The 13,122-nt window shown below is 50.0% G+C and overlaps 1 protein-coding gene across 1 annotated transcript; it reads left to right on the forward strand.

Moving 5' to 3' along the window:
• Positions 1–2,029: 2,029 nt before the first annotated feature.
• Positions 2,030–12,287, forward strand: NEK9 (NIMA related kinase 9; the record flags this gene model as incomplete). Its single annotated transcript, XM_038746062.1, has 2 exons — positions 2,030–2,281; positions 12,110–12,287. Coding segments are annotated over exons 1-2 (370 nt in total), but the record flags the coding sequence as incomplete, so codon positions are not given.
• Positions 12,288–13,122: the final 835 nt, after the last annotated feature.

A 13,122-nucleotide genomic window follows, 5' to 3' on the forward strand; every position in this document is an offset into this window, starting at 1 on the left:
TAAACGCTTGGGAAGTCCAAGTTGGCAACATATAGAGACGGTCCCTACCCAACAGCGGGCTCACAGTCTAGAAGGAGGAGACAGACAACAAAACAGGACATATTAACAAAATAAAATAAATAGAATATGTACAAGTAAAATAAATAAATAGCGTAATAATAAATTCATTCATTCAATCGTATTTATTGAGCGCTTACTGTGTGCAGAGCACTGTACTAAGCGCTTGGGAAGTACAAGTTGGCAACAAATAGAGACGGTCCCTACCCAACAGCGGGCTCACAGTCTAGAAGGGGAAGACAGACAACAAAACAAAACATATTAACAAAATAAACTAAATAGAATACGTACAAGTAAAATAAATAAATAGCGTAATAAGAAATAAATAGAGGGATGAGGGAGGGAGAGGAGGGGAGGAGGAGGGAGGAGGGAAGAGGGCGGGATGAGGGGGGACGGGGTGGAGGAGCAAGGTGAAGTAGGGGGTGGGGAGGAGGGATGGGGAGGAGGGAGAGGGAGGAAGAGGGATGAAGAAGGGGGGACGGGGCGGAGGAGGAGAGATGAGAGAGGGCGGGATGAGGAAGGGGGTGAGGGGAGGAGGAGGGAGAGAAGGAGGGGATAGGGATGAGGGGCGGAGGAAGAGGAGGAGGGAGGGAAGAGGGCGGGATGAGGAAGGGAGTGAGAGGATGAGGAAGGGAGTGAGGGGAGGAGGAGGGAGAGAAGGAGGGGATAGGGATGAGGGGCGGAGGAAGGAGGGAAGAGGGCGGGATGAGGAAGGGAGTGAGGGGAGGAGAGAGAGAAGGAGGGGATAGGGACGAGAAGCAGCGTGGCTCAGTGGAAAGAGCCTGGGCTTTGGAGTCAGAGGTCGTGGGTTCGAATCCCGGCTCCGCCACATGCCTGCTGTGTGACCTTGGGCAAGTCACTTATCTTCTCGGAGCCCCAGTGACCTCATCTGTAAAATGGGGATGATGGCTGTGAGCCCCACGCGGGACAACCTGATCACCTTGTATCCCCCCAGCGCTTAGAACAGTGCTTTGCACATAGTAAGCGCTTAACTAATGCCATTATGATGATGATGGTGATGAGGGGCGGAGGAGGAGGGAAGGGGTGAGGGGAGGAAGGAGGGAGTGAGGGGAGGAGGAGGGAGAGAAGGAGGGGATAAGGATGAGGGGCGGAGGAGGAGGGAAGAGGGCGGGATGAGGAAGGGAGTGAGGGGAGGAGGAGGGAGAGAAGGAGGGGATAGGGATGAGGGGCGGAGGAGGAGGGAGGGATGAGGAAGGGAGTGAGGGGAGGAGGGAGAGAAGGAGGGGATAGGGATGAGGGGAGGAGGGCGGGGGGAGGGGATCAGGAAGGTAGTGAGGGACGGAAGAGGAGGGAGGGGGAAGGGGATGAGGAAGGGAGGGAGGGGAGGAAGAGGGAGAGAAGAAGGGGATAGGGATGGGGGGCGGAGGAGGAGGGAAGAGGGCGGGATGAGTGAGGAGAGGACGAGGGAGAGAAGGAGCGGATAAGGATGAGGGGCGGAGGAGGAGGGAGGAAAGAGGGCGGGATGAGGAAGGGAGTGAGGGGAGGAGGAAGGAGAGAAAGAGCGGATAAGGATGAGGGGCGGAGGAGGAGGGAAGAGGAAGGGAGTGAGGGGAGGTGGAAGGAGAGAAGGAGGGGATAAGGATGATGGGCGGAGGAGGAGGGAAGAGGAAGGGAGTGAGGGGAGAAGGAGGGAGAGAAGGAGGGGATAAGGATGATGGGCGGAGGAGGAGGGAAGAGGAAGGGAGTGAGGGGAGAAAGAGGGAGAGAAGGAGGGGATAAGGATGAGGGGCGGAGGAGGAGGAGGAGGGAGGGAAGAGGGCGGGCTGAGGAAGGGGCGGTGTCGCCTTGTCCGTGGCGGAAGCGGGGTTGCTGGGCGCTTCCGGGGCCGTGTCAGGCGGCCATGGCGGCCCGAGGGGCTGCGGGGCTGGCGCGGCGGCCCGAGCCGAGCCCGGGCGGGCTGTGACGGCGGCAACGGCAGGCCCCGCCCGGCCCGGCCCGGCCCGGCCCGGCCCTCCTCTCCTGTCCTGTCCTGTCCTGTCCTGTCCTGTCCTCACCTCACACCGCCGCCGCCATGTCCGTGCTGGGCCAGTACGAGCGGCACTGCCACTCCATCAGCTCCGACTTCGGGAGCGGGAGCGCGGGCGGGAGCGGGGCGGACCCCCGGCCGGGGCCCGGCGCCGAGCTGGAGGAGCTGCACTACATCCCCATCCGGGTCCTCGGACGCGGAGCCTTCGGGGAGGCCACGCTCTACCGCAGGACCGAGGTACCTACCGCCCGCCGCCGACACCGGCCGCCGCCTCAGCCTCCCTCCTCCTCCTCCTCGGCCGATCCGGAAAGCCCCTACTCCGGGCCCAGCCCGCTTCTGACCGCTGCGGGGGAGGGGATACAAGGTCCTCGGGTGGTTCAGCCCCATTTCACACATGGCGAAACTGAGGCCCGGAGAGGTCACCTAATAATAATAATAAGGATAGTAATGGTGCTATTTGGTTTAAGGATCGAAGTGCCAGGCACTGTACCGAGCGCCGTGATAGATGCAAACCGATGGGGTTGGACCCAACCCCCTTTTTCCACATGACGGAACTGAGGCCCGGAGAGGTCCGCTAATGATAATAATAATAGTAATGAGGCCCGGAGAGGTTAGCTAATAATAATAATAGTGATGGTGGCTTTTGATTTGAGTGCCAGGCACTAATCCGAGCGCTGAGGTAGATGCAAACTAATGGGGTTGGACGCGATCCACGTTTTCCACATGACGGAACTGAGGCCCGGAGAGGTTAACTAATAATAATGATGATAATAATAATAATAGTGATGAGGCCCGGAGAGGTTAACTAATAATAGTAATAATAGTAGTAATGGTGGTATTTGATTTAAGGATTTAAGTGCCAGGCACTGTACCGAGCGCTGAGATATAGATGCAAACTAATGGGGTTGGCGCGATCCCCGTTTTCCACATGACAGAACTGAGGCCCGGAGAGGTTAACTAATAATAATAATAATAATAATAGTGATGAGGCCCGGAGAGGTTAACTAATAATAATAATAATAGTAATGGTGGTATTTGATTTAAGGATTTAAGTGCCAGGCACTGTACCGAGCGCTGAGGTAGATGCAGGCTAATGGGGTTGGGCGCAATCCCCGTTTTCCACGTGACGGAACTGAGGCCCGGAGAGGTTAACTAATAATAATAATAATAATAATAATAGTAATGAGGCCCGGAGAGGTTAACTAATAATAATAGTAATAGTAATGGTGGTATTTGATTTAAGGATTTAAGTGCCAGGCACTGTACCGAGTGCTGAGGTAGATGCAAACTAATGGGGTTGGACGCGATCCCCGTTTTCCACGTGACGGAACTGAGGCCCGGAGAGGTCCACTAATAATAATAATAATAATAGTAATGAGGCCCGGAGAGGTTAACTAATAATAATAATAATAGTAATGGTGGTATTTGATTTAAGGATTTAAGTGCCAGGCACTGTACCGAGCGCTGAGGTAGATGCAAACTAATGGGGTGGGACGCAATCCCCGTTTAACACATGACGGAACTGAGGCCCGGAGAGGTTAACTAATAATAATAATAATAATAATAGTAGTAATGGTGGTATTTGATTTAAGGATTTAAGTGCCAGGCACTGTACCGAGCGCTGAGATATAGATGCAAACTAATGGGGTTGGACGCAATCCCCGTTTTCCACATGACGGTACTGAGGCCCGGAGAGGTTAACCAATAATAATAGTGATGAGGCCCGGAGAGGTTAACTAATAATGATAGTGATGGTGGTATTTGATTTAAGGATTTAAGTGCCAGGCACTGTACCGAGCGCTGAGATATAGATGCAAACTAATGGGGTTGGACGCAGTCCCCATTTTCCACATGATGGAACTGAGGCCCGGAGAGGTTAACTAATAATAATAATAATAATAGTAATGAGGCCCGGAGAGGTTAACTAATAATAATAGTAATGGTGGTATTTGATTTAAGGATTTAAGTGCCAGGCACTGTACCGAGCGCTGAGATATAGATGCAAACTAATGGGGTTGGACGCAGTCCCCATTTTCCACGTGACGGAACTGAGGCCCGGAGAGGTCAACTAATAATAATAATAATAGTAATGAGGCCTGGAGAGGTTAACTAATAATAATAATAGTAATAATGGTATTTGGTTTAAGGATTTAAGTGCCAGGCACTGTACCAAGCGCTGAGATATAGATGCAGACTAATGGGGTTGGACGCAATCCCCGTTTTCCACATGACGGAACTGAGGCCCGGAGAGGTCCACTAATAATAATAATAATAATGGTATTTGATTTAAGGATTTAAGTGCCAGGCACTGTACCAAGTGCTGAGGTAGATACAAACTAATGTGGCGCTGAGGTAGATGCAAACTAATGTGGTTGGACGCAATCCCCGTTTTCCACATGACGGAACTGAGACCCGGAGAGGTTAACTAATAATAATAATAATAGTAATGGGGGTATGTGATTTAAGGATCTAAGTGCCAGGCACTGTACCAAGCGCTGAGGTAGATGCAAACTAATGGGGTTGGACGCAATCCCCGTTTTCCACATGACGGAACTGAGGCCCGGAGAGGTTAACCAATAATAATAATAGTAATGAGGCCCGGAGAGGTTACCTAATAATAATAGTAGTAATGGTGGCATTTGATTTCAGGATTGAAGTGCCAGGCACTGTACCAAGCGCTGAGGTAGATGCAAACCAATGTGGCGCTGAGATAGATACAAACTAATGTGGTTGGACGCAATCCCCATTTTGCACATGACGGAACTGAGGCCCGGAGAGGTCCACTAATAATAATAGTAATAATGGTATTTGGTTTAAGGATTTAAGTGCCAGGCACTGTACCAAGCGCTGAGGTAGATACAAACCAATGTGGCGCTGAGGTAGATGCAAACTAATGTGGTTGGACGCAATCCCCGTTTTCCACATGACGGAACTGAGGCCCGGAGAGGTTAACTAATAATAATAATAATAGTAATGGGGGTATTTGATTTAAGGATCTAAGTGCCAGGCACTGTACCAAGCGCTGAGATAGATGCAAACTAATGTGGTTGGACGCAATCCCCATTTTCCACATGACAGAACTGAGGCCCGGAGAGGTCCGCTAATAATAATAATAATAATAGTAATGGTGGTATTTGATTTAAGGATTTAAGTGCCGGGCACTGTACCAAGCGCTGAGATATAGATGCAAACTAATGGGGTTGGACGCAATCCATGTTCAACATGGGGCTCACGGTCCTAATCCCCATTTTGCAGAGGAGGTAACTGAGGCCCAGAGACTGTGAGCCCACTGTTGGGTAGGGACCGACTCTATATGTTGCCAACTTCCCAAGCGCTTAGTACAGTGCTCTGCACACAGTAAGCACTCAATAAATACGATTGATTGATTGAAGTGACTTGCCCAAGGTCACACAGCAGACGAGCAAAGGGGTCTGCAGCGGGTGAGCGAGGCAGGAGCCAGGAGGAGGTTGAGAGGCAGCGTGGCTCAGTGGAAAGAGCCCGGGCTTGGGAGTAGGAGGTCATGGGTTTGAATCCCGGCTCCGCCACTTGTCAGCTGTGTGACTTTGGGCAAGTCACTTCACTTCTCTGGGCCTCGGTTTCCTCATCTGTAAGATGGAGATGTCACTTCACTTCTCTGGGCCTCAGTTTCCTCATCTGTAAAATGGAGATTAAGACTGTGAGCCCCACGTGGGACAACCTTGATTACCTTGTATCCTCCCCAGCGCTTATGACAGTGCTTGGCACATAGTAAGCGCTTAACAAATACCACCATTATTTATTATTATTTATTTATTTGTTGAGCACTTACTATGTTCTAAACACTGGGGGAGATGCAACGTTGTCCCACTTGGGGCTCACAGTCTTCATCCCCATTTTCCACATGAGGGAACTGAGGCCCAGAGAGGTTAACTAGTAATAATAATGGTGATGGTATTTGTTAAACACTTACTATGTTCTAAGCGCTGGGGGAGATACAAAGTTGTCCCACTTGGGGCTCATAGTCTTCACCCCCATTTTCCACATGAGGGAACTGAGGCCCAGAGAGGTTAACTAGTAATAATAATGATGACGGTATTTGTTAAGTACTTACTATGTTCTAAGCGCTGGGGGGGATACAGTGTTGTCCCACTTGGGGCTCACGGTCTTCATCCCCATTTTCCAGATGAGGGAACTTAGGCACAGAGAAGTTAAGTAATGATAATAATGACGGTATTTGTTAGGCACGTACTCTGTGCAAAGCACTGTTCTAAGTGCTGGGGGAGGCGCAAGGCGATCAGGTTGTCCCACGTGGGGCTCACAGTCTTCATCCCCATTTTCCAGATGAGGGAACTGAGGCACAGAGAAGTTAAGTAATGATAATAATGACGGTATTTGTTAGGCGCATACTCTGTGCAAAGCACTGTTCTAAGTGCTGGGGGAGGCGCAAGGCGATCAGGTTGTCCCACGTGGGGCTCACAGTCTTCATCCCCATTTTCCAGATGAGGGAACTGAGAGGCCCAGAGAAGTTAAGTAATAATAATGACGATATTTGTTAGGCACTTACTGTGTGCAAAGCACTGTTCTAAGCGCTGGGGGAGGCACAAGGCAATCAGGTTTGTAGTAGGAGAGCTGCAAGTGAGGTAAGAGGGGGCAAGAGGATTTAGTCAGTCATTCTTTCCAAGGGTGTGGATTTTAATCCACAAATCCTGCATCATTTGAGGTTTTCTAAACCTCTTCTGATGATTAGAGATTTTTAAGTGTTGGCATGGAGCTGTGGAGCCTCTCCAATGTTAGGGAAACAACGTGGCCTAGTAGAAAGAACACAGGCCTGGGAGACAGAGGACCTGGGTTCTAGTCCCCACTCTGCCACTTGTCTGCTGTGTGATGTTGGGTAAGTCCCTTAACTTCTCTGGGCCTCAGTTTCCTCATCTGTGAGCTGTGAGCCCCATGTGGAACTTGGACCGTGTCCAACCCAATTAACTTGTGTTCATTCAGTCATACTTATTGAGCGCTTACTGTGTGCAGAACACTATACTAAGTGCTTGGGAGAGCACAGTACAACAATAGGCAGATACATTCCCTGCCCAGAATGAGCTTGCAATCTAGAGTGGGGGAGACGGACATCAGTACAAATAAATAAATTACAAATATGTATGTAAGTACCGTGGGGCTGGAATGGGGGAAGAGCAAAGGGAGCAAGTCAGGACGACGCTTAGAATGGAGTGGGGGAAGAGGAAGGGGGGGCTTGGCCTGGGAAGGCCTCTTGGAGGAGATGTCCCTTCACTAGGGCTTTGAAGTGGGGGAGAGTAGTTGTCTGTTGGATACGAGGAGGGAGAGCTTCCGGGCTAGAGGCAGGACATGGGTGAGGGGTCGGCAGTGAGGTGGACGAGATCGAGGCACAGTGAGACGGTTAGCATTAGAGGAGCGAAGCGTGCACGCTGGGTTGTAGAAGGAGAGTAGCCAGGTGAGGTAGGAGGGGGCGAGGTGATTGAGTGCTTTAAAGCCAACGTTGAGGAGTTTGTGTTTGATGTGGAGGTGGATGGGCAACCCCTGGAGTTTCTTGAGGAGCAGGGCGACATGGACTGAGTGTTTTTGTAGAAAAATGACCCGGCCAGCGGAGTGAAGTATGGCTTGGAGTGGGGAGAGACAGGAGGCTGGCAAGTCAGCAAGGAGGCTGATGCAGTAATCCAGGTGGGCTAGAAGGAGTGATTGTTTTAAAATGGTAGCAGTTTGGCTGGGGAGGAAAATGGGCATTTTAGCAATGTTGTCAAGGTGGGACGGACAGGATTTAGTAATGGATTGAATATGTGGGTTCAGTGAGAGAGCGGAGTCAAGGATAACGCCAGGTTTATCGATCAATTAATCAATCAATCGTATTTATTGAGCGCTTACTGTGTGCAGAGCACTGTACTAAGCGCTTGGGAAATACAAGTTGGCAACATATAGAGACAGTCCCTACCCAACAGTGGGCTCACAGTCTAAAAGGGGGAGACAGAGAACAAAACCAAACATACTAATAAAATAAAATAAATAGAACAGATATGTACAAGTAAAATAAATAGAGTAATAAATATGTACAAACATATATACAGGTGCTGTGGGGAAGGGAAGGAGGTAAGATGGGGGGGATGGAGGGGGGACGAGGGGGAGAGGAAGGAAGGGGCTCAGTCTGGGAAGGCCTCCTGGAGGAGGTGAGCTCTCAGTAGGGCCTTGAAGGGAGGAAGAGAGCTAGCTTGGCGGATGGGCAGAGGGAGGGCATTCCAGGCCCGGGGGATGACGTGGGCCGGGGGTCGATGGAGGGACAGGCGAGAACGAGGCGCGGTGAGGAGATTAGCGGCAGAGGAGCGGAGGGTGCGGGGTGGGCTGGAGAATGAGAGAAGGGAGGTGAGGTAGGAGGGGGCGAGGTGATGGACAGCCTTGAAGCCCAGGGTGAGGAGTTTCTGCCTGATGCGCAGATTGATTGGTAGCCACTGGAGATTTTTCTGGACAAAGACAACCCGGGCAGCAGCATGTAGTATGGATTGAAGTGGGGAGAGACATGAGGTTGGGAGATCAGAGAGAAGGCTGATACAGTAGTCCAGACGAGATAGGATGAGAGCTTGAACGAGCAAGGTAGCGGTTTGGATGGAGAGGAAAGGGCGGATCTTGGCAATGTTGCGGAGCTGAGACCAGCAGGTTTTGATGACGGCTTGGATGTGAGGGGTGAATGAGAGAGCGGAGTCGAGGATGACGCCAAGGTTGCGGGCTTGTGAGACGGGAAGTATGGTAGTGCTGTCAACAGAGATGGGAAAGTCAGGGAGAGGGCAGGGTTTGGGAGGGAAGACAAGGGGTTCAGTCTTGGACATGTTGAGTTTTAGGTGGTGGGCAGACATCCAGATGGAGATGTCCTGAAAGCAGGAGGAGATGCGAGCCTGGAGTGAGGGGGAGAGAGCAGGGGCAGAGATGTAGATCTGGGTGTCATCAGCGTAGAGATGATAGTTGAAGGGCTTTTGGTGCCGTGTACAGTGATGGGAATGTCGGGGAGGACGGGGTTTGGGTGGGAAGATAAGAAGGTCTGTGTTGGACTTATTAAGCTTGAGGTGAACAGCAGGACATCCAGGTAGAGCTGTCTCGAAGGCAAGAGGAAATGTGAGACTGCAGAGGGGGTGAGAGATCATCTACCCCAGTGCTTAGGACAGTGCCTGTCACTTTGTAAGCGCTCTCTCCACAAAAACCGTAAAAAAATCATCAGTCTAAAAATGGGACTGCTCAGGAGGATTTTTTTTTTTCTTCAGTAGAAAAGCATTAGCAGCAGATGGTAATCCTGAACTTTTTAATTTTTGTAGAACCCTAACTTCGAAGAACTGAACTGGCTGCTTCTTCTCATCTGTTTCCTCACCAGTGTCCCAATCTCTGAGATCAGGAAGAAACAGGTGTTGTCTCCATTTACAGATAGAGGAATTGATATACAGATTGGTTAAGTGACCTGCTGTGCTCACACAATAGGTCAGAGGCAGAGTGTAGACAGTAGGGCCTGGAATCAAATTCACAGACTGCTGCGTCTACCAGATCACAAAGCTGGGAATGGAATGTTATTGTCCCTTAGTGCTTGGTTCTGGGCCCCCTTCTGTTCATCATTTACTCCCACTCCCTTGGGGAGTTCACCCACTCTCCAGGCTTCAGTTATCAATCAGTCAGTCCATCCATCGTATTTATTGAGCAGTAAGCACTCAGTAAGTGCGATTGAATGAATTGAGCTGCTCTTGTGTGCAGCGGACACTACCAAGTGCTTGGGAGGGCACAGTTGGTAGATAAGTTCCCTGCCTTCAACGTCGTGGCTTTAGAGCACAGGCTGGGGAGTCAGGAAGACCTGGGTTCTAATTCCGGCTCCACCACGGGTCTGCTTTGAGACCTTGGGTAAGTCACTTTGCTGGGACTAAGACTCTGAGCCCATGTGGGACAGGGACTATGTCCAACCTGATGAACATGTATCTTCTCAGCACTTAGAACAGGGATTCCCAAAGCTTCGTCTCTAACCCCTACTCTTCTTTGTGGTCTCACATTACCTTCTGCCATCAGGACATCTCTACTTGTCATCATCTCAGACTCAACATGGCCAATACTGACCTCCTCATCTTTCCTCCCAAATCCTCTCCTTCTCCTTATTTTCCAGTTACTGTTGAAAACGCCATCATCCTGCCAGTCTCACAAGTGTGCAACCTTGGTATTATCCTTGACTCAACTCCTTCCTTCCAACCACATATTCAGCCGCTCTATCGTGAGGGTTCTATCCGAACATCATTTGCAGAATTCGCTTCCTCCACATTGGCTCAAACACTTGTCATAGCCTTCCTCACCTACTGCATCAGCCTCCTAAATGACCTCCCTTCCTCCGGTCTCTCTCCTCTGCAGTCCGTGCTTCACTCGGCTGCCTGTATCATTTTTCCGAAAAATCGTTCTGCCCACGTGTCCCCTCTCCTCAAGACCCTCCAATGGTTGCCCAGCCATCTCCACGCGAAGCAGAAACTCTTCACCCTCGACTCAAGGCACTCAATCAGTTCTCCTTACCTAGGCTCGCTCCCGTCCCGCTACAACCCAGCCCACCCGCTTTGGTCCTCCAGTGCCAGACGTCTTGTCTCACTGTCCCTCACTCTCTCCTCACCCCATTGTCAACCCCTTGCTCACATCCTCCTTCCTTCCTGGAACTCCTTCCCCCTGTATATCCGACATGACCACTCTCCTCTTCCTCTCCCCGCCTTTTGTAAATCCCTCCTAAAATCATCTCTCCTCCAGGAAATCTTGCCTGACGGCTCTCATCCCTTCTACCCCTTTTTCCCCTCCCTCCTGCCTCACCCGTGCAGTCAGTCCCAACCACTTAGACACTCCCACCCTCACAGTCCGTCTCCACCCCAACAGCATTTACCTACATATCTTTGTACTCAGTTGCTTCCCTGTATTTGTACCTGTAATTTTATTGTCGATTTCTTCTTGAAGGCATAGTCTACAGACTCTGTTGTACTCTCCCAAGCGCTTAGTACGTTGCTCCGCACCCAGTAAGCACCCAGTAAATACCACCGATGGTGATGGTCATGTCTACCAACTACACTGCCCTCTCCCAAGAGCTTAGTACAGCGCCCTGCGCAAAGTGCTGCTCAGTAAGTACCATCGATCAATTGATTATTAAATTTCAGTGCATCCACAAGTCTAATGACGGTGGTATCATCACCAGACGTTTGAGTATGCACAAAGACTTTACGAGGTAAAGCACAATTGTGATGTAAATTCAAAGGTTAAATAGAGAAAAACTTGTGTAGACTACTCAGAATATACACCTAGCACCAACAGTCCACAGAAATGCAGGTAGGTGGCTGCGGTGTGTTTGTGTGATGCGAATATCCCATCAGTGGGATTTATTGAGCACTTACTGTGTGCAGAACACGGTACTAAGCACAGTGGAGTTGGAAGACCAGGTAAATTGGTCCTGTGTAACTCAGGGAAGGGATGGATTTTGATTTGAATTCCGATGAACTGAAGAGTTGTAGGTCGGCAGTGGGGAAGGACAACTTGGATAAAGGTAAAGAGGCAGGAGAAAGGTCTGTCAACTCGTCCGGCCAAAGGGGAGGAGCGGGGTTGTTGTGGGAGTTTAGTGTGGCGGACAGCTTGACGGTAAAAAGGAATTTGCATTTTCTCTGAAGGAGAAATTGAAGCCCCAGGTTGCCTTTCATTTTTCTAAAATCAGAACCAAATAAACTCAATATTCAGTGTACCTCGCCTACCCACTTTTGCCCATTGCCTCTCCCTCCCCCAGTTCTCCAGCTAGCTGACGTGGTCTTCTAGGTCATGATAGTTGGAGTGGAATTTGTTTTCTGTCAAAATAACAGGGGGAGCAGAGTCTCATGATCTCATTTAGTGCTCTTCCCACCCTTGGGATCAGTGGTAATGCTCACGGATGTGCAGGGAATGGGGCTAAAGTTTCTTTGCTCTTATTTTCAAAGCAGCGGTTCCTCCTTCGGAAAGTTTTTCTCCCAGGCCCAGAGAGTTGGTTGTGGATTCCCGCCCTGGAAGGCAGGGAGAAAGCCGGCTTCCCTTGTTGTCTTTGTGTTCCAGGATGACTCACTGGTGGTGTGGAAGGAAGTGGATCTGACCCGATTGTTGGAGAAGGAGCGTCGTGATGCCCTGAACGAGATTGTGATTCTGGCCCTCCTGCAGCATGACAACATTATTGCCTACTACAATCACTTCATGGACAACAGTACCCTACTCATTGAACTGGAGTACTGCAATGGTGAGGCTTGAGTAGCTGTGGCTTTTGAGGTTGGGACCAGTCTGGGCTTTTAATATCTCCAAACTAAAATGTACACACGCCCGTAAATGGTGGGGAGGGAAGTTCTTTTGTCTGGAGTTGAAATGCGACTCAAGTTTCAAGGGCAGTAACTCAGTCCTTAAAGCATTGTGAACGGGTACCAAATTGTCAAGAGTAAGGCTATTAGATTTCTAGGACGTTAATTTCTCTCCCATTGGCCTAACTTCATCTCCCCAAGATGTTTTTGAATTAGAGGTTTTATCCATTTTTAAACCGTCTGATGGTCTTTTGAGTGGATTAGAAATTTCAGGCCATAATGATGATGATGATGATATTCGTCAGCGCCCAGTACGGTGCCTGGCGCATAGTAAGCACTTCACGAATAACAGGATCATTGTTATTATTATTATTCACTTACTATGTGTCAAGCACTGTTCTAAGCGCTGGGGTAGATACAAGCTAATCAGGTGGGACACAGTCCCTGTCCCACATGGGGCTCTCAGTCTTGATCCCCATTTTGCAGGTGAGATAACTGAGGTGCAGAGAAGTAAAGTGACTTGCCCAAGGTCACCTAGCAGAAAAGTAACTGAGCCAGGATTAGAACCCAGATCCTTCAGCCTCCCAGGCCCAGGCGCTCTCCATCAGGCCATGCTGAATAATAAGGCCGAACTGAATTATTTTGCGGCATCTCAGGGAAACTCACTTAGGATATTTATCCGTGTCGGCTCAGGCTAGCAGCCGTCACCAGCCAGATCAATCAATCAATCAATCGTATTTATTGAGCGCTTAAGTAGTCAGAGCTCACAGGCCGAGGGGA

This window comes from Tachyglossus aculeatus, chromosome 1 (assembly GCF_015852505.1).
Source record: "Tachyglossus aculeatus isolate mTacAcu1 chromosome 1, mTacAcu1.pri, whole genome shotgun sequence".
Classification (NCBI taxonomy): domain Eukaryota; kingdom Metazoa; phylum Chordata; class Mammalia; order Monotremata; family Tachyglossidae; genus Tachyglossus; species Tachyglossus aculeatus.